At 45.0% G+C, this 22,242-nt stretch overlaps 1 protein-coding gene across 1 annotated transcript in view; it reads left to right on the top strand.

Moving 5' to 3' along the window:
* The first annotated feature begins 21,592 nt into the window (after positions 1–21,592).
* The window catches only part of TMEM181 (transmembrane protein 181), a 36,398-nt gene continuing 35,748 nt past the window's right edge, over positions 21,593–22,242 (top strand). Inside the window, exon 1 of the mRNA XM_082731366.1 lies at positions 21,593–22,050. Coding sequence (XP_082587492.1) covers positions 21,920–22,050 — 131 coding nt within the window. The 5' untranslated portion in view covers positions 21,593–21,919. The remainder of the gene's footprint in view (positions 22,051–22,242) is intronic.

The raw sequence follows: 22,242 nt of genomic DNA, 5'->3' as shown, positions 1-22,242 counted from the left end.
TCATTGGGAACTCATTTCTTTCTGGGCTTGAGCCTCCTTGGAGCCCTGCTTCCCTCGAGTACCTGTGAGACTACAACAGGATTGTGGTTTCTTACTGGTATGAGGTTTAACTTCTTCAAATCTTGAGAGAAAACGTTCCTCTAACAGGAAGAGACCGTCTCCACCCATCCCACCGGAATGACCAACCCCGACCACGTCTTCACGTCCAGCAGCATGGAAGGCTTTCTGGCACCGCTTGGTTCATTTGCTGACCCTCAAGCCCAAGCCAGCTGGGAAGGGAGTTTGTTCTAAGAGTTGCCCAGCATTCAATTGACTGAGCTCTTGGGGTCTCTGTCCCCTCTTAGGCCATGTGGGGTTAGCCTTCCTTCTGTTTCATCAGCGACACCCCAGTGGGTCTCACCGCTGCTTCCAGGGCTTCCCACCCAGGGGATGAGATCAGAAACCCCTGTTTTCCAACCCCCACTTCCCGGCAGGTGCTGAACTCCTGGGAGACTGAGGAGAACTGGGTGCAACAGACTTTGGAAGGGATCTGCCAAATTTCTCCAAAAAACCGTTCCCAGACTGTCCCCAGGAAACCACTGGACCAGACCATATTCCAACAACCCGCTCAGTTCCTGTGTGGCTCACTTGGTGGATTTTGCCCGTCAATGGCCGGACCAGTGAAGGCGAAACTCCGCAGCCACCCTGCCTCCCTCGAGGGCAGAGACAGCAACACAGGGTGCTGGCGCCACTATCCCAACAATCTCGGGTCTGAGTATTGTAGTTTTCACGGTGCGGATCTCTCAAGACTGTGCTTGAAACATGCAATTCATCATTCTGGAATAAAGAACCAGTAAGCTTCTATTCAAAAACTGAACTTCTAAAAACCAGCCGGATTAACACAGGTGAGCACATCTATCCCAAGGCTATTTTTTTAAATTTATTTATTTGAAAGACAGAGATCACAAGCAGGCAGAAAGGCAGGCAGGGAGAGAGGACGGGAAGCAGGCTCCCCACTGAGCAGAGAGCCTGATGCGGGACTCTATCCCAGGACCCTGGGATCATGACCTGAGCCGAAGGCAGAGGCTTTAACCCACTGAGCCACCCAGGCACCCCAAGACACTATTATAGGGAGTCTGGTACTTTTTTTATGTTCTCGGTACGCTGAAAATAATTGAATCAGCTGAAGTCTTCTAGCTACACGGCACAACACCAGAACGCATGGCTACACGTGACCCAAAATAAAGCGAAGGTAAAAACGACACCAACAACCCAACTCCGTTTTAACAAGTCCTGCAAGCCACAGTGATAAAGTACACCCTTGTGATGTCATAATTCCCTCTTCTTCAACCCTTTGTGGGTGGGTTTGGTCCCAGTTAAGAGGTGGGGAAATCCCAGGTAGAAAATGCTTGAAGCCAGGCAGGATTGAAAGAGAGCCAGGAGCAAATCTCAGAAGCAGTCAAACCACAGCTCCTCCTGTGAGCTTTTATAGAGGACAGAACATACTGAGTCGGGGTGAGTGGAAGCCAGTGTCTGGTGTGGAAACCTGCCCTTCCAGGAAAACAGATGCCGTTCCCGCCCAGGGCAGGGCTGCACGTTGTCCAGGATGGCTGCCTTCAGCAACCTTCATCCTTTGCGGTCCGTCTTCTGGGAGGGATATGGTGATCCAAACATGTTCTTGGCCAGACTCCTGGCTTGCATATCAGGTCATCGGAGAGGAAGCAAAGAGAAACTAGGTCAAAGTTATAAGAAGAGAGGCCAACTCTCCAGTTAAGCTGACTTTTTCCTCAGGGAACCTGAGGTGCCAGCAAGAAACACCTGCCGGAACTTAGAGGAAAATGACATAGGGGACAGGAGGGTCACCGACAGAGTGGATGAAAAGGGATCTGGTCGAAGAGCAGAACTAGGAGGAACCGTATTCTCGGAATTTTCCACACCAGCCACGCTCCTGAGGGAAGGAGAGAGTTTCGTCGAACCTCCCCCAGGGGCCGAGCAGAGAGCTGCCGGAGAGCGGGGACAGACCCCAGTCCCGCACGGGGTCTCCTGGAGGCCGCTCTGCTGTGAGTTGGCCAGACTTCCTCCTCCTGCTCCCGCTCCCACGGGAGTGGTAAAGGTCTGCCGAGGGGTGGGGGGCACTGGCCTCCCAAATTCTTCTGACCCCCTCAGCCCCAGTGCCTCGGTTACCAGTAAGGAATTAGGGGCAAACCAGCAGGACTGGAAATGGTTTCAATTTTATTGAAAACTTCCGAAGTATTTATCTCCTTAACAAACAGTGCTGTACACACAATCTGCCTATTGTGTGCCCTTGGAGGGGAGCTTTCGAACCGAGACCAGGCTTGAATGGAAAGCCCGTGGGAAAGGCTGCGTCACAGGTCTCACTTGCGTTGAGTAGTGGTAACACTCCTCGAACCATGTGAAAGGGACTTTAGATCGGTGAGAGTACCTTGATGGATGGGCGAGTCAAGGGCGCAGGGAGCACGGAGAGGCAGGTTGGGCTATGAAGAAAGCCAGGAGGTCAGGGAGCATGTCCAGAGTCCGTCACCAAGAGTGTGCAACCTTGGCGGGCCACTCAGCTCTGGACTTCACTTTGCTTAACTAAAAAATGAGATTGGACCAAATAAATAATTCCCAAGGCATAGTCCACGTTTCCGCAGTCATCGCGCACACTGATGAAGTAGAACGGGCTTCCTTTACTTCCACGTGCCGACGTGCTGTGCGTAATGACCACCAAGGGGAAAAAATGCAGTGCACTGCTTCCCAAACTTTTCTGCCCTGGGAATCCTATGTTAAAGGAGCATCTTAGAGGACCAGTGGCCCAAGGAGGAAACAGGCTTAGTGAAATTGGACTATGCTCTCCAAATTCTTCCCAACGTCAGAATTCTGTGCGTCTGTGAATTTTATGGAAAACTTAAAGCAGATTTCTTTCCTCCGTCCTCTGCTAGAATAAAAGAGCTACTTTGCTGCTTCTGCTCAAGTAGGTAAGAGTAACAAGACCCTTGCTTGAGTCTGAAGTTATGTTTGCTGAATTGCAAAGGTGTAGAATTGTGTTTTGTTTTCACAGTGTACTTTCTCCCCAAGCCAAGCTAACTGAACACAAATGAACTCTCGTCCACCACAACCAACCAAAATGTAAACATTTATCTTGTTCGATTTGTAGTTCTAACTTCTGTAAATACAGTCTTCTTAAAACAAGAGACAGGGACACCAGACTCACTCTGACCTAGCATATTTTATGTTCCTAACTAATACTTTGAGGTTCTGCTTCCCATTTAATTGGTGGTCCTAAGCATCTTTCACTCAGTTTCGACAAAAGGACCATTTACGGCCCCCAGACATTCATCCGGGTTAAAGACAGTGGATCGCGCTGGGCACCGTGCTGAGGTCTGGGCCCTCCAGCAGTCAGTTCACATACAGAAATGCCGTAAATAAAACAACTGGTTGGGTAGGGGATTTACAAAAGTAACTGTCTCTTCTGACGTCTTGGTCCGCTCCCCCCCCCCCAAAAGGCTTCTTGTCATTTTAGTTGCCAGAAATAAGGAGATCCAAGGGCTGAGAATATTCATCTGACCTTAAAGTCAGATAGCAAATGAGGTCCCCGGGGAGTCCCTAAAGCTGGCAGCCAGCTAGGAGACTGCCTACATGGAAGGGGCCTCCCTGTGTTTTCCCGGGAGGCTCTCAAGCCCTGGTGAGGGCCCCCCTGGGACAGGCCTGGTGCTGAGGGGCCCAAAAAATGCCACCAGAGAGACCTCACAGTGTGTGCCTCGGCACCGAGGAGACAGCCCCGGGGGTCAGGGTGGTCTCACGATGATCTGGAGGTGGTTTTTTCACTTTTGTGGAAATAAAGATCAACCATACGAGGACACGCGAAGGCTAGTGATTCCACACTCGCTGTCGCGGGGAGCCTGCTGCCTTGGCAGAGACTCAAAGACAGGCCGCAAGACTTCTTAGGGCAGAAGGGAGCGGCTTCAGGCGAGCGCTGCAGGAGACTGTGGGCACGGGGCAGCTGGAGGCTCCGTGTGATGGCTTCCGGGGGCATTTCGGGCTTTTCCTCGTTGCTCCTAAACTGGAAGTAGGGATAAATGTTAGAGCTGTTCATTGTGACTCAAGTCCTGACCCTCTGGAGCCAATTGTTACAGAGGTTATTGTTTGGATCTTGAGTCATTGCCGGGGCAGCAGTCTGAGTCCAAGCAAGCTGGCCTCCTGGGACGGTTTCCGTAGGTTGCAAGTGAGTTTTTATATATGGTCTGGCCATTGTCCATTTACCTATTCAGTCTCTCTGTTTCTAATTTTCTTGAATTTTATCGTCCTAAGAATGAAACGAACCTACCCCTAATGAACAATGAATTAATCAACATTAGTAAGAATGGCTTACGGCATAATTCTACTTCTGAATACACCAAGAGTAGCCCACGCTGCCCAGAAATGGTGCATCTGGCCATTTGAGTTTGCAGACATGGAAAAGGCACCGTGAACTACATGCACTTTCAGAAACACCAGTAAAGGGAAACAAGGGAGGAGCCACCAGGGATAATGTAAGAAAGATAATGAGGAAAGCCTCTGTAGACCATACTCCAGCTACATGAACATTTTATCACAAACCCCATTTTAATTTTCCTGCCTGAGTTCGCCTCCAAGAAACACAAAAACTGCCCGCAGTGGGTTCTTGGAAGCTTCAAAAATTTCTGTAGCAGAGTTGGAACAACGATTTTCTTCACCGATAGAGCTCAGCCGAGGGAAATCACACTCCCCCCCGTAACAGGGCTGTGCTCTCACCAGGCTGCTTGCTTCGGAAATATTTAAATAAGAGTTTTCCCACCTCGCTATAGTAATACCATCTTGAGAAGGAAAATGGATCCTGAATCCCACTGCAGGAGGGAGGGCTGGAGGCAAGGCAACTCGGAGACAGTGTGGCAGCGCGTTGCTAGTAAAGGCGCCCTGCTTCGAGAAGTTTGTAGAGCATCTGACTGTCTGCTGATCCGGTCACCGTACCTGCAGGGTCTCAGCAGAAGCCGCGGTGAGCCTTGCCAGAGCTCTGACCTCGCCATCCTCGCATTCAAGAAACCCAGCCTGACCTCGCCATCCTCGCATTCAAGAAACCCAGCCTGCCTTGTGTCCTCGATGCTGCAGGAACAAAACGGTCCCTGCCTCCGCCCTGTTGTTTGGTCGCAGCCTCCCTCACCCCACCCTCTTCACGAGAACAGTCCTTGCCGCCGAGGCTTGGATGCAGTGGCGCCCCGCTCAGCTGTTCCGCACCAGCTCTGCAGAAACCAGCCAAGCCCGGAGCGCGGGAATCTACAGACGGACGCACAGCAGTTGTAGTAAGTGCTACACCGTGCGGCTCTACAGCACACAAATAAGAAAACGAGCCATTGTTGTTCATTCTGATTCCATGCAGACAGTCGATTCTGGCAGAATGCTGCCCTTGGTTTTTGCCAATCGTTTCTGTCCACAGCCAATCTGTGGTTTATGTGGCACAAATTACAAAATTACGAGGCAATCCCATGTAATTCTGACATAAGTGTTGCTCAATACTTTCGTTGACATTTAGGAGCAAGACAGAAGTGAAAACTAAGACGTCGCCAGTGAAACATTAGAACTTCACTTATGCATTAATGACATGAGCAATTTCTTCACGAAATTAATAACAGTTTTCAAATATCTAAAGAAAATGTCCTCAGTTTTGTATGCTATTCACAATGGCCCACTTTTCTATTTAAACTGAGTTATTAACATTGTCTCCATGCGAAGCAACCAATGCTGTCACCGTGTGGTTGAACTTGAACTCAACTCATCCTCCAGAGCCCCTTCAACACTGCGCATGCCAAACAGCCTTCTCCCGTCCCGGTCTGCATCGAGTCTTGTGCTCAATTCGTTCGGACCACATCTCTCCTGTCCTGAGGCTTTCCTGAGGATGACTGTGTAACGGTTCACATCCTGCCTACCCTGTGCACTGCACGAGAGCGCCCAGTGCCTTGTACAGCGCTCACAGCATGGTAGGTCTTGTTCGATAAGCAGTGCTAATCTAAGACCTGTCTGAGAGACCATGTGTCCTAGCAGTGTCTCACTCAGCGAAATTCCAGTATGATTAGAGAATCTAGCTGTGTGCCTGGATGTGACTAAAGGTGGGATTTGGCATCAAGTCTTTCAGCCTGTTATCCTCTTTCCCAAAACGGCCAAGAGCCCTACTCAGTTTCTGCCAAGGGCCCAACATATGAGGAAAAGAACAAGGGTCATATCAAGACTTTAGGGCCTTGCTAAAGTATTTTACCCTACAGGGTGGGCAGCTGTTGAGCAAGCTTGACCCCCTGAGGCCATTCCTAATGATTCCAGTGGCCAAGGGTTATCACAGACACTTACTGAGCATCCACTGGATACAGGACCTAAGAGCAGATGTCTCGCACCCTTGATTCTGTCCTACCAGAAAAACGTGAACTGGGTCAGCTTCCCAAAGGAGAACCTGGAAACCATGGAGGCTGAACTCACAAAGACTGAGCAATTCTTCACTCACGGTGCCTTACACAGTGGCCACAGCATATTTTGCTTTGGTGTGCTAAGTCATCTAGAGAAGCATACGAATTAAACTATTGGAGTAGAATGTTTGATCTGGGATTTTCTTGAAAATACCCTGACAACAGAATGGTGAGGGACCAGCTGAAGCGAGAATGGCAGAGAGCTGAGAACCGAAGCGGAGTGAGGGGTGGCGCGTACTTGGACAAGGAGTGAGTCCAAAAAAAAAAAAAAAAATGTTCCTGTAATGAAGGTTTTTAAGTAGCCTCAAGATACATAAAGCAGAAATGGATAGAACTCTAGGAATTTTTTGACAAAGGCATCGTTGTGGTGGAATCTGCCAGCATTTCTCTTTCGCTTACAGATTGATCAGACAACCAAAAGCTAAATTCCATGGACATGAATAAAACTTGGCACTCAAGCAGAGAATACAAAACCTTTTACAACACACACAAAATGTTTTAAAAATTGATCATACATTAGACCATGAGACAAGTAACAACAAAGTTCAAAACATTTCTACCATGTAGACTATGTTCTTAGAACACAATGCAGGGCGCCTGGGGGCCCAGTTGGTTGAGTGTCCAACTCCTGATCTCAGCTCAGGTCTTGGTCTCAGTGTTCTGAGTTCAGGCCCTGCATTGGGCTCCATGCTGGGCACAGAGCCTACCTAAAAAACAAAAGAACCCACAATGCAATTAAGGTATAAATCAATAGTCATTGCTGTCCAAGTGTTTGAAATTTTGAAAAGCATTCAAACGTCAAAGAACAAGTGAATGATCATGAGCCAAACCTGGGCACTGCCATGAAGAACTTGGAGTGAAGTGTATAGTCTTAACTGCTTATTTTATAGAAGAACAAAAAACTGAAAATCAATGAACAAAGAAATACACATCTTCAGACATTGAGGAAAAAACAAAACTTTTTTTTAAAAAAAAAAGGATAAGGAAGCAAAGATAATAGAATTTAACAAATATAAGCCAAAAATATATTTAAGAGGGCCCATGATATCAAAAGTTAGTTCTGCGAAAAGATGCATGAATTTGGCAAATGCCTGGCATGTTGTATGAACAAAAGAAGAGAAAGCACAAACAGACGATCCTGGGAATGGAAATGGGACATGACTTCTGATAGCGATTTTCAACAGTTTAGAGAGTAAGAATACTATGGACTGAATATGAGATTTGAAAACTTGGAATTGTAACCATTAGTAGAAAAGCTTCCTATAAAGAAGATATCAAGCCAAATAGTTCTACTGAGAAGTTCCATCAACATTCAGGTGACTTACTGCTCCTCTCTCATACAAACACTTCTAGAAATAGGTTTTTTTTCTTTTGATGGGCGTGGAGGGGCAGAGAGAAGGGGGAGAATCTCAAGCGGACTCCCTGCTGAGTGCAGAGCTCAGTGTGGGGCTTGACATCACCACCCCAGGATCATGACCTGAGCCGAAATCAAAAGACACTTAACCAACTGAGCCACGGAGGTGCCCTGGCATTTTAATTCATAATGTTTTTCCCTTTTTAAATTCTTGATTAGTAATGTTAGTGGTTCACCTTTCCAAAGCAACTTTGGTTATTGCCAGAGAGTTGGATGTGTAACTCACTGAGCCACCCAGGAGCCCCTAGAGAAAAAATATTTTTAAAGAGTAAGCACTCTCCCCATTCCCCATGAAGTTAGTCCCCAAATAAGACAAAGGCAAAATAAAAAAGGAAAATCCTAGGCCATGTGACTTAAGAAATGCCTGGCTCATTTCATTTCATCTCCCCTTCTCCTTCCCTTTAGAAATTCGGTATTTCAACAGACCAATCACGTATAATCAGCGCGTAATCACTGAAGTGTTAAGTTCCTTCTTCGGCTTCACTCAGAAAAATAGGCAGACCAGCCTACTGCTTAAGACTGCTTGTTGGGCCCCTCTATTTCACCTACTTAAACAAATTATTGTTGGTTTGGAATTTTTCACACTTAGGTTCAAGCGATAGGAGAAACAAGGTAAATTAACCTAATGTTTTCTATAGCTAGAAACGGGTTTCCAATTTAGTTGCCAATTATCCTCACCTTCAGGCCCGCTGGCAGCTGTCAGGGGGGGCGGGGGTCTCTGCTAGGAGCTCAAGTGACCTGGAGGAGCCTGGCTCAGCTCAAGTCCAATGTCTTAATGAAATGAAAAGGGCATCACTGCTTTAAAAGCCCAGTACCAACTCCCAGAACAGGGCCCTGCAATTAGAAAGTGCCAGGCTCATAAGCCTCAATAAATATTTGTGGCATAAATGTAATACAGATTTATTTCTTAGGTATTCTCTCACCTGGGAGAAATTGATTCAGAGGTAAAGTTTATCTTTTTGTAAATTAGATAATACGTCTGGGGGAAAATGCTTAGCTACATTCTATAATAAGATACTTAGATAAATTCATAATAAAAGGCAAAGAGAAGGGGAAGGGAAATTTAAAGCTGTTAGGTACACTGCTTCTTGTGTGTTAGTGATCACCTAGGAATGCATTTCCTAGCACATCAAAAACAAAAACTACAGGATAATAAGCATCCTCTTACTCAGAACCCTGGTTCAAATCATGTCACATTAAACAGCTTACATTGACGAGTCTATATAGCAGTCAGTGTTAAATCGCATGGGTAGAACTTTACAAATAAGATAATAGAGCGTCAAGGAGGTAGCTAAGTCCAAGCAAGTACAGAGGCCGTGGTTGGCATTTACGTGACACAGCTCCTGGTAATGAACTTCCCGTCTATAATATCGGTAGGAAGGGGGCATGAACGAGCAGCTAAAAGAAAATTTCTGGAATTTCTGGAATTAAATTTTGACGTGTCAATGTCAGCCGAGATAGAACACAAATTAATCAGTGAGCTTAGGTATGTATGACTGGGAGAAAGGAAAGAATATTTTCTCCTCACTTCCCATTCCTGTGATGAAATAGTTGTGCCTGAGTGCGCAGTGTAATCTGGGCATAGAGTTAATCATCAGAAATGAACCAATTCTGGTAGGTTGATGTGAACCAAAGTCCTTTCGAGGGTCAAATGATGGACTACTGGCACTTCTGTCCGGATCAGCGTTGTTCATCCCCGAGCTACCGGCCCGTGCACGATCCACCTGGCATTGTGAGGCTTCTCCGAAGATATAATGTCGCTGTCCCCAAGGCCAGCAGAGCACTGAGCTGTGGGTGGGGAGGCACCAGCAGGAAAGAGCTGAAAAACAGACAGCACTTAGCGCAGTGTGGCCTGATCACGGCACAGACCTGGTTGGTAATGGCTGCACAGGCCAAGAACACCAGCACAAAAGCCCAGGTGTGTAAGGCGATTAGAAGGGAATGAAGGGAAAAGATCTAGGGCAGAAAAAAGGATTTCTTTATTTTTTAATGAAGAGGAGAGAAGGGCAGACCAAGGCGTTCTGCCAGCAGGGGAGGGAGAGCAGCAGGCCCTTTGCAGTCATGAGAAGACTTAGCTCCGACAAGAGCAAGAGGCCGACTCCCCACAGCCCTGGGGGCTGGAGCCACTGCCAGCACACCCCGCGGGGGAACATCCGATGAGCAGACAAACCAAGCCTGGCCCTTCAGTGGCCTGTGGAGCGGGATGGGTTGCACAAATGTCCCACAGTAACAGGTGGGGACTAAAATAAGGCTGAGAAGAACCAGACCAGGCAGAGGACGGACCTTTAGCTGGTGATGGATGCCTTGATTCCACTCTGCCTCCAGGGATGGCAAAGGGCAGAAGCAGAGGAACATTGTCAATCCTACGAAGAGAAAATGGACCTCCTTCCAAACATACATCTCTCAATACAGTGTCCGTTCCATCAGAACTATGTGTCATAAGACAAATAGTCGTCTTCAGATGCAGTCAGCGTAAGGCGTATATTATCACTGCCTCACCGAGCTGAGACGGAGGGACGAGAGCGTCAGGCCACCCTGCCCGCACTGGATCTCAGTACGAGGACCAGAACCACAATTCCATCTCCAGCGTGTAGCCCCTGAGTGCTGCTCACCTGGGGTACCCAAAGCCAAAGTCATCATCCCAACGATTGGCACTGCACCACCAGATAAATGAATCACCCCAGAGATCTCATCTCCTTCCCAGATTCCAGTCTAGTAAATTCCACCTTCTCTAAATATCTTAGCAATGAGGATCCCCTGTGTTCCATCCCACAGCCACTGCACCCTGGTTCTGGCCAACCTCACTTCTTACCTGGGCAACTCTAACAGTCTCCTATTTCATCAACTTACTTTGTTCTTCTCTCCTACTCGCCAGGAACCTTCTTTGTAAAACTCATTTAGTCCAGTCACACTCAAACCCAAAGTCCTTAAATGGCTCCCACTGCATTCGGGCAAAGCTCAAACTTATCATAATTGAGAAGTCCCCTCTGGTCCATCCTCTGCCTTCATGACCAGACTCATCTCTAGCCACTTTGACGCAAGCCCTGTAGTCCGCCCATGCAGAATTACTACTGGTTCCCACGCACATCACTCTCGCATGTGCTCTGTTGCATGCACGGTTCTCCCTGCTTGGAACGTTTCCTCCCCTTTTCCACTTGGTGAGCCCTTCCTTCCTCATTTCTAAACACAGGCATCACCTCCTCCATGAAATCTTCTCAATTCATGTTCCCTGCACTTACCTGCACCGGAGACTTAATTCCACTGCTTGTACCTATTGATGCGTGTGTCCCCCACTAGACTGTGTGAATCCCTACTGGACAGGAACTAAATCTTGCTCCATTTTTAATTTCTAGCATCTCTCATTGTCCGGGACAGCTGGGTGTATAATGTTCACTAGGATTAAAAGGAAAGGAAAATGCCCAATTCCGCCCCTGTGCTCATCGGAAAGATCAAGATCTCGTGTTGTCCAATGTCATCAGTGCGGCCACCTGTGGATTCCGAGGTGTGGCCTGCATGTTTCACGTGAGAGATGGCTTTAGAGGGTTAGTGACAGTTGATAAGAATCATCAGAAAACCTCGAAGCCATGGCTCTTCATGTGTTTATGTGACTCCTCTCCGAGCCCAGAATCTCACTTGAAAAAAGCCACGAAATCAGAACTTGTGATCCTATGCGCGGACCTCTCAGCTGATGGCATCTGTGAATCCATGTCTGAGTCTTGGCTCTGGAAGGACAAATTGGCTGGCTGGCACTTATGGTAAACTTCAGCAGAAGGACACTGTACTGCTTTAGATATTTCAAAGTTGTTCCTTACAAATGACCCGTCAAAACATAACTAGATGAATGGTATTTCTGTCCTCTCTGTATGCTTTCCATGAAAGCTCATCTCAGCACCACACGCTTACCTCAAAAGACTTCCCTTTGCTACAATAAGTAACCACAGAGCTGTTCTGAGAACTGAGTGGGTGGTGGCAATTCCTGTATGAACTCCTTGCCCACCCGTGTCTCTCAGTGATTCCATCTACAGACCAGAGAGCTAGTCCTACAAGACATGATTAGGTCAAATTTCCCGTTCACCACAGAGCATCACCGTTAATTTCATTGTAAGACATGGAGTCACATTTATATGTGGCTTATGGCTGAAATTCTGTTAAAATTAAATGCGAAGAAAGCATTGAGAAAAACGTGGCTTTCTGTGAGATTTCCAGAAGTATCTGGTGGTGATGATAGTCTTACTATCTTACTAGAGACATGCCTCAAGATCTTTTTGGAAAAAGATGGGCAAAGGCCCTCATCAGGAGATAGGAGGACAGGGTCTCGTTCCCACTCCACTACCGACTGTGCTGTCTTGTATTAGCTGCTTAATCATGTTGGGCCTCAACTTCGTTACCCTTCACAGTGCTCATTTAGTATTGTGTTTAAGGGCTCGTGAGCCCCGTCTCTCAGTGCTCTAGCACAAACTTGTGAAAGGGGACAGTAGCTCTCCCCATGGCACCTAGTGCTGCCCTGGGCCAGCTGGCAGCCTTCCCTCTCAGCTGAAGCTACTCTTGGGGCTGGCTTTTACTCTCTTATATCGACTCTCTACCACCAAGCAGCAAACTTCATGGGTTCATTGACACCAGAGGAAAATTCCACGAGCACCATGTGCTGGCTCTTCTCCCTTCGCCTGCCTCCCGAGATCCGCGTTCCATGGGATCCCTGAGCCCATCCCTGCTGTCTGCTTCTGCATCCCAGAAGGCTGGCATCCGTGGACTGCATCACCTGGGCTCCCTAGTTCTCTGGCTTCCTGTTAGATTTGGTCAGTAGGACGCACTGGCACGAGACTGGCAGGGACCAGAGGACGTGAATACTACTACGTATACATGTAATATATACATATGAATATTACTATCACAACGATCACCAGACTCTATAAGTTTTAGCCTCATTTATCCTTAAATATAGGGAGTATCTTCAATGCATTGTGTGATGCTATGTGAAATTGGGGGAAACAGAGCTATTTTTTAACAGAGCAACAATATCTCAATCTCCAAACATGATTGCTCTTTAAGGGGCTTCCTCAGTAGAGGCCATGCTGTATATTGAGTAAAAGTGAGTTTTCTGAATTCAGGCTCGTCTGGGATCAAATGCAATTCCTGTTACTTGCTGGAATTATGAGCATATATTCCACCCCTCTGTGCATCCATTATTTCAAAATGCTGATAACAGTACTAGCCACCTGTGATGGTAATTTTATATGTCACATTGACTGGCCACGGGGAGCCCAAATTAAACATTTTTTCTGGATGAGGTTAGCATTTCAGACGGTGGGCTTAGTAAAGTACTTTGCCCTCCCCAGTGTGGGTAGGCATCATTCAATCTGTTAAAAGCCTGAATAGAACAGAGGTCAGAGAAGGGAGAATTTTCTCCATTTTTTCTGCCTCACTATTTGAGCTGGGACATCTTAGCTTCTCTGGCCCTCAGACTTGGATTTATGCCATTGGCTTTCTTGGTTCTTAGGCCTTTGGACTCAGACTGGAACCACACCATCAGCGTTCCTGGGTCTCCAGCTTACAGAAGGCAAATCATGGGACTTCTCAGTCTCCATAATCATGTGAGCCAATTTCTCGTTATCTATTGGTTCTAGTTGATTCTGTTTCTCTGGAGTACCAGACTAAAATACCATCTCTTAAAACTAATAAAGGAATTCTGTAAAGTTGCAGATTCAAAATTATTATACAGAAATCTTCTGTATTTTTAGACAAATAATGAAATAACAGAAAGAGAAATTAAGAAAACAATCCCACTTAGAATTACACCAAAGACCTTGGGATAAATTTAACCTCATTTAACCTAAATAAAATGCCTGGGGATAAATTTAACCATGCTGGTGAGAGACCTATACTCTGAACACTTTAAGACATTGATGGAAGAAATGGAAGACAGAACAGACAAATGGAAAGATATGTGAGCACAATATCTTAGAATATTCTGGATTGGAAGAATTAATATTGTTAATATGTCCATACTACCAAAGCAATCTAGAGATTCAATGTAATCCCTATCAAAATACTGATAGTATTTCTCACAGAACTAGAACAAACAATCCTAAAATTTGTATGGAATCACAAAAGATGCCTAAGAGCCAAAGATACCTTGAGAAAGAAGAACAAAGGTGGAGGTATCACACTCCCAGATTTTGAGATATACGACAAAACTGTAGTATGGTACATACAAAAAATAGTATGGTACTGACATAAAAATAGACACAACAACCAATGGAACAGAATGAAGAGCCCAGAAATAGACCTACATTTACATGCTCAATCAATCTATGTTAAAGGAGGCAAGGATATGCAATGGGGAAATAGTTTCTTCAGTGAATGGTGCTGGGACACCGGGAAGCTGCAAGCAAAGAACAAAGCTGGACCACTTTCTTACACCAGACATGAAAATAAACTTGAGTGGATTAAAGATCTAAATGTAAGACCTGGAATCATATAACTCCTTTAAAAATGCAGTAAGCTCCTAGAGATTACACCTAGCCGCTTTTTTCTGGATATATCTTTTCAGGCAAGGGAAACAAAAGCAAAAATAAACTATTGGGACTACATCAAATTAAAAAGCTTCTGCACAGTGAAGGAAACCATCAATGAAACAAAAAAGCAGCTTACTGAATGGGAGAAGATATTTGCAAATGATGTATCCAATAACAGGTTACTATCCAGGATATACAAAGAACTTGTACAGCTTAACACCAAAATAATAGTAATAATCAATTTTTTAAAAATAGGCAGAGGACCTTAATAGAAGTTTTCCAAAGAATATATTTAGATTCCAATAGACACATGACAAGTTGATTACCATTACTAAACATTAGGAAAATGCAAATCAAAGCCACAACGAGTTATCACCTCACACAAGTCAGAATGGCTAGAATAAAAAAAAAAAAAGAAATGGGAAAAGAAAAAGGAAATAACAAGTGTTGGCAGAAAACAAACAAAAAAAACAAGTGTTGACAAGGATGCGGGGAAACGGGAGCACTTATGTACTATGGGTAGGAATGCAAATCGGTTTAACCAATAGAGAAATAACCAATTTTCCCTATTGGTTAAACCGATAAGTATGGAGTAAGTGTGGAGGTTCCTCAAAAATTAAAAATAAAAATACTGTCCAATCTAGTAATTCCACAGCTGGGTATTTACCCAAAGAAAATGAAAACCCTAAATTGAAAAGATATTATGCACCCTTATGTTTATTGTAGTATTATTTACAATAGGTAGGACATGGAAACAAGCCAATCGTCCCTTAATAGATGACTGGATAAAGATGTGATTTATATATCTATCTCCAGTGTGTGCATGCACAGGCACATGTGCACACGTGTGCGCACACACACACACACACACACACACACCACAAAGTGGAATATTACTTAGCCACAAAAGGGAAAATTTGCCATTCATGATAACATGGATAGACCTAGAGGGTGTGTGCTAAGTAAAATAAGTCAGAGAAAGACAACTATATTATGATTTCATTTTTATGTGGATCCAAAAATAAAAAAATATACACAAACAAAAACAAAACAGACTCATTAAATACAGAAAACAAACTGGTGGTTGCCAGAGAGAACATTTGGGGTTGATGGGATTGTGGTAACTTGTCCGTCTGCGTCAGTGAGTGAGACCTACTGTTTTCCTGAACATGAGGCTTGAGTGTTGTCTAGGTGGAAAGAAAGCTTATGGTTTTATACATACTCTTACATGTCTTTATGCTCACTTAACTTCCAAAATGGACTTGCATTCACTGTAATTCTATTCCATGTTAGATATTAATAAAATACTTAGTCATTGGACTTCCTTTATGCCTAAAAGCTAATTTTCATAGCTGTTTGCCTAACTCCTTTTAGTCTCTCTTATTCCTGGCTTGGTGTCCATTTCTAGGTGAAGTTTAAGCAGTGTTATGCTCTTCAGTCCATCAGCAGTATTTACTGAACACCTGGTTTGTGGCCAACACTATTTTCAAGGATAAAGAGGCAAGTATTGGTAGAGCAAGTGGTTCCTGCTTTGTGTGACTTGAAAGACATTAACAGGAAGATCTCTGCTAGAGAAAAGTGCCTCCTTTCAAACACCTAGGGCTATTGCCCTAATTTCTACCATTAGACATTTATTACTTTGATTTAGCAAGCAATGTCTTTAAAATGCCAATTCCCCGGGGCACCTGGGTGGCTCAGCAGGTTAAGCCTCTGCCTTCGGCTCAGGTCATGATCTCAGGGTTCTGGGATCAAGCCCCGCATTGGGCTCTCTGTTCAGCAGGGAGCCTGCTTCCCTCCCTCTTTCTGCCTGCCTCTCTGCCTACTTGTGATCTCTCTCTGTCAAATAAATAAAATCTTAAAAAAAAAAAAAGCAAACCAAAACACAAAAATGCCAATTCCCATCACAGAGCTGGTTCATAGGTATATGAGGTTTATTAACTCTTCTCTCTATGTGTTTGAAATTTTGTGTGACATTAACATTTATATTCTTTTTGACCCAGTAACTTCATTTCTGATTATAGGGATATAACCTGAAATTAAAAGATGTGTGTATCAAAACGTTCATTGCAGCATTGTTTATAAAAGCAAAGGAACCAAAAGAGCACAAGGGCCAGAATAGGGGAAGGTTAAGTACATCCCTGAGCTAGAACACTATGCAACATTTAAAATGATATTTAAGAAGTTTTTATAATGCTGTGTCACTATATTCATAAGTGAATAAACAGGATTCCAAATAGTTTATATGGCATTGTTCCAATTTTTCAAAACATTAAAAACTGAGGGGGAAACAGAGTTATAGGGAACAACAGAAAGCCAGGGGTATGGCATTCTAGAAAGGAGTATGTCTACTGTAGCTGTGAGAGATTGTAAATAAAGGTACACAAGGACTGGGAACAGAATGAATGAGGCCATTTACACCCACACTGCCTTGTCTTGAAGGTGAATTTTAGCTCTGTCTGATTCTCGAGTAAGAAGTTGAATAAGCAGAGGGGCAAGGGAGAGTTGACTGGCCTGGTGACATCTGCATAAATTATAAGGAGACTATGCAGGAGTGGGACTAATGGAAATGACCCATTTGAGTGGAAATGACCAATTCTGATCCAGCCCTTGTCCTGCTGTAGAGAAGATGGTTTCTGCTATCACATTAGCAGTGAGGTGCTGGGTATTAGTGTTGGCAAGTTTTTCTAAGAAACCAGTTAGTATGGTTTGAGTTTGTGCCTTACCAACTATTATATAAGGTATGGAAATATCCCAACCAATCACTAAAGGACCTTGGGGAGTGATTTAATGTATTACATTTGTTATTTAAAAAATTTTCAAAATGTTAATAGTAGGGACACCTGGATGGCTCGGTCGGTTAAGCCTTGGCCTTTGGCTCAGGTCATGATCTCAGTGTCCTGGGATTGAGCCCCTTGTCAGGTTTCCCCCTTAACAGGGAGTCTGCTTCTCCTTCTTCCCTACACCTCCCTCCCACCTCACCTTTGTTGTGTTCTCTCTCTCTCTCTCTCACTCAAAAAATAAAATCTGTTAAAAAAAATGTTAACAGTGATTATTTCTCAGTGATGGATATCATTCTCCTGCCTAAGCTTCCCTGTGCTCTGTATGTTTTTAAAAATGAGAAAGTATGGGGGGCATGCCAGCCGTTGGGCTCTGTACTCTGTAGGGAGTCTGCTTGAGATTCTCTCCCTCAGCCCTCCTGTTCATGTGCGCACGCTCGCTCTCTCTCTCCCTCTCTTAAATAAATAAATAGATCACAAAAAAAATAATAAAATGAGAAAGCATGAGTATCAGTAGTCTTGGGAGAGGAAATATGTAAATACTCCGGGAGAGTTAACTATTTATGAGCACTTACTATAAATCAATACTATAAATCATCGTATTAAGTGCTCTATATAATCCTTCCAACAAATTCATGAGGCAGCCAGTATTATCATCCTTGTTTTACACATGAAAGGGACCAACATTTAGAGGTATTACGTATTCAACACAATTTCATATTGCTGAAAAAGTGTCACTCATCTTTCTGATTTGAACCTGTGTTCTTTGCCACAACTGAATGAATGCACTTTTTTTTCCTCTGTTATGTAAGAAGATCACAACAGGATAATTGTCATTCTGCTAAGTGAAAAAGCAGAAGGGGTATCTTGAGGGCATTCAGCAAGCATTTATTGAGTGCCTATATAAGGTGAGCACCAGAATAACATTGTTAATAAGGCATGGCCAAAATGAAGGTAAGGCATTGAACACACATTACTTCTGTTGAAACCTCGTGAAAACCCCAGAAACATGGTAAAACAATAATGAAGGGATTTTCTTTTTAAGATTTAATTTATTTACTTGTCATAGAGAAGTGAGAGCGAGCACAGGTAGACAGAGTGGCAGGCAGAGGCAGAGGGAGAAGCAGGCTCCCTGCCAAGCAAGCGAGGAGCCCGATGTGGGACTCGATCCCAGGATGCTGGGATCATGACCTGAGCCAAAGGCAGCTGCTTAACCAGCTGAGCCTCCCTGGCATCCCATGAAGGGATTTTCTAAAAAAAATTTGTAAACTCACAAAGACAAGGATAATGGAAGAGGAAATAATAGCAACAAAATTTTTCAGATAAAAAAATAAGACCCATCTATATGCTATCTGCAAAGTCACCTCCAGATTTAAAATAAGGGGCGGAAAAAAATTTTACCATGCTAATGGACATCAAAAGCAACAAAATTTTGCAAATCATAGGAAAAAAGAAATAGATATCAAAACCTAGATCTGATAGCAGTGAGGAAAGCCCAATCCACATCATAGATGTCTCAAATGTTTCAGGAACCAGCAACACAAGCATCTTCTTTAAAAGTGAGAGAGAAGATAGGGCAAAGCCAAGAGGATGGACCCCCACAGACCATAAGTAAAAGGCAGATGAAATTCAGAGTAGCGAGGACATGGAGCAAATGGAACTCTTGGATATTGCTGGTTGGAGGGTAAAGTGGTGCAACCATTCTGGAAAATAGTGTGGCCATATCTAAGAAAGCTGACTCTGCCTAATCTATCACCCAGTGATTCCATTACTAAGTATAAACCCAAATAAAATAAGTGCACATACTCCCCCCAAAAACATATACAAGAATGTTCATATCATAATAACCCAAACCATCAGCAGTAGAACTGATAAACTGTCCTACATCCAAACTATGACCTGCTATAGAGCAAGAGAACAAAAATTAAAAGACATAAACTACTACTACTGCTATAGGAAACAACATAAGAAATTTCATAGATATAATATTCATCAAGCAAAGCCAAACAGAAGAATGCAAATTGTATCATTCTATTCACACACTATTCAAAATACAGGCAGAATATATTTATAGGGAGAGAAGCCAGGATAGTGGTTACCACTGGGAATGGGGTGACTATAAAGGATGACAAGAGACTTCTGGGGTGTCCTATATCTTCACATTGGTGGTGGTTACATGAATGAATACATACATAAAATTTAGATAATCTATACACTTAAGGTTGCACATTTTATGTATGTTGTACCTCAATTTAAAAAAACCAAAATAGGAAAGATCAAAAGTCTGAGAAGCCATGCCAAATCTCCCAATCTCTTTCTACTCTCTGCAACTAAGCACTCTTCATTCTTCATACTGTCAGGAAACTAGAGGTTGATTCCCTAGGGCTATGAAATAGAGGGTTTCTGGATTGGGACACACTGGCAACAATCATGGGCAGAGGAACTGTGCTGAAACGGGAATAAAAGATAATCTTCAAAGATAGTCCCAAGCGATTCCCCTCCTCTCTTTTGAGCATGACACCACTATAATCAAGGGGTAGAGCCATGGTAACTCCATTGAATCTGGGCTAGACCCATATACTGGGCTAGACCTATAGGATGCAGAGACAATGATGTCAAAGGGACTTCTGGTCACTTCTAAGATATGCTCCATCAGTAAAGAGAAAGATGTGGGATCCAAACAGATAAGGGAAGAGGATCTCCAGGATGATGGTGGAGACACTGCTTAGATAACAGCCATGTATCAGGCACATGGCAACCAGTCCATATCTGGTCAGAAAGCCAAGAAGAGGTCTCACAAAGATGAAATTGATAGAATGCATGCCTGAATATCTTATGAGGTGAGTTAGGCAATTTTGCAGGGACCGGACCTGAGTTTGAATTAATGCTTAGTACATACACAACTAAGTAATAAAAAAGGCCTTGTTAATTCTAGAGGAAATAAGATGTATAGAAAAGGAAAAGTAATTATAGTATATTATATGCACATGCAGGTGTGTACATGTGATATTTTATCTAGCATTTCTAGTTCTTTGTGGTGAAAGAGATCACAAAATCGTTTAGTACCCCACAGTTTAGGAGCAGGAAAACTTGCATTATCCTCTAGGGGCTATTGTCATTCAAAGGGAGAAAAAGGGCTTAGGCTGGAGAAGTTAGGAAGTCTTCCCAGAAGGTTTTTAAGCATTCTGGTGTATCTTTGAGGCTGACTAATGTTTCCCCCAGTGATAAGCTCCCTGTAGCCAATCATAAAATATTTTAAGTGTGGCAGATGCTGGTCTCACAGTCTCTATCTCATTTCAGGAAACAAATCCGCACGTGTGCTTTCTTAGCATGCCTGTCTGCACTGTATTTTGGGTAGAGCCAGTTCTGAGCTCCATTCTTTGTCCTTTGGAGACTGTTAAATACAGACACTCATGTTAACAAATTAAGGCTAAAACTGAAACTGTGCAGGGTGCAGGATGAACACAAGTTATGGGGTTATTTGCAAGTCTTGACAAGAGAGCTTGGCTAGCAGATAAAAATTTGTTCCAGAATGTAAGAAGGAAGAGAAAATAAAACATGGGGATAGGGGCGCCTGGCTGGCTCAGTTGAGACTGCTTAAAAATAAAAATGTTTTAAAAATGGGGATAAAAAAGAGCAAGGGAGAGTGGGTGAAATCAAGAGTATAGTTTGGGAATTCTGAGAATACTTGAAGGTGAGTGATCATTAGACTCACATGGGGAGCTTTGAAAAATACAGGTTCCTGGGACCTGTGTTCTATAATTTATATTCAATAGTGTAAGTGGGGTCCCCCAAATGTATGTTTGTAAAATGTTTCCCCCAATGCATACAAGTTCAACAGAGCATAGAAACCTGTCCTGCATCTGGGTAGAAACACACTGACCTCATTAGGAACAATTGTTTCTTCACTTATTATTGTAAAAATTCACCAGAGATGACACCATCCCCATCGTTAGACATATAGTCCTATGGAAGACGTGTTGATTTGTGAGTTTTAATTTTATACTCAAGTGTTGAGCTTGTAGAGGATGAGAAACTCCCTTGCCTCTCCCCCCGTGGTTATAGAACGTGTGGGAAGAGTCAACTTATTTGGGCACATCGTTAAAAAATCTCTCTTATGACATAACCATAATGGGCTTGGTTTTAAATGTTTTAGGATTAGGCCAAGTAGAACCCAGGTGGGGGTGGGGGCGATGAGGAGAAGCAGTCTGGGACTGTCCATGGTGCTGAACGTGGGAGCCGGCCCCAGTTTTTAAACTGTTCAGTCCGCCTTGAAGCCCCATTTTCCTTTTTTTCTGTCCTCTCCGGTTGCTTCTTTTTCCCAGTACGAGCAGGAGCGAGCGTGGCCCTTTATATGTTTGTCCTGGGCGTCTGATGACCTTGTGTTGGATTCCCCCCGCCCTCCCCCCCCCGCTCCGGCTCCTTCTCCCTGGGCGGCGGCTGATGGGCGCGGCACCCTCCTCTCCTTAGGCCCGCGTAGCTCCGGGGCGGACCCCATCCGCACCCCGACAGGCTCCGCTCCCCGCATCTCGCGGCGGCGCCCTGAGCGCGCCCCGCCCCCTTCCTCCGCGCCCCCCTTCCTCCGCGCCCCCTTCCCACTTCCCCCGCCACCTGCTCCTCCTCCTCCTCGGTCGCGCCCAGTGCGCCGGCAGCCCCCGATCCCCGGAGCTGGAAGAGAGGGGGCCGAAGGAGCAGTACAAAGGGCGGAGCGGCGGGAGGAGGGGACGCCGGGCTCGGCGCCGGGAGGGCAGGCGCGGTGCGGGCATGGACGCCGAGTACCCTGCCTTCGAGCCCCCGCTCTGCAGCGAGCTCAAGCACCTGTGCAAGCGACTCCAGGAGGCGTACCGAGAGCTGAAGGAGGACCTCACGCCTTTCAAAGATGACCGCTACTACAGGTAGGGGCGGGCGGGCGCCGGCGGGCCGGGCTGCGGGGAGGGGGCGTAGACCCGGGGCTTCGGGCCGCCCCCGCAGCCCTACTCCCAGACCCCCGTGCGCTGCCCGCCTGCGGGGTCCCGCCCCTGGGCCGCCCCTTCCCCCTGCGAGTGTCGAGCCCCGGGAGGGGCGGAGAGGGAGCTGGTCTGTGGGTT

The sequence above is a fragment of the Mustela nivalis genome, assembly GCF_964662115.1.
Source record: "Mustela nivalis genome assembly, chromosome: 5".
Lineage (NCBI taxonomy): Eukaryota > Metazoa > Chordata > Mammalia > Carnivora > Mustelidae > Mustela > Mustela nivalis.
Note: the sequence above shows the minus strand (reverse complement) of the source record. Positions and strands in the feature narration are given on the sequence as shown.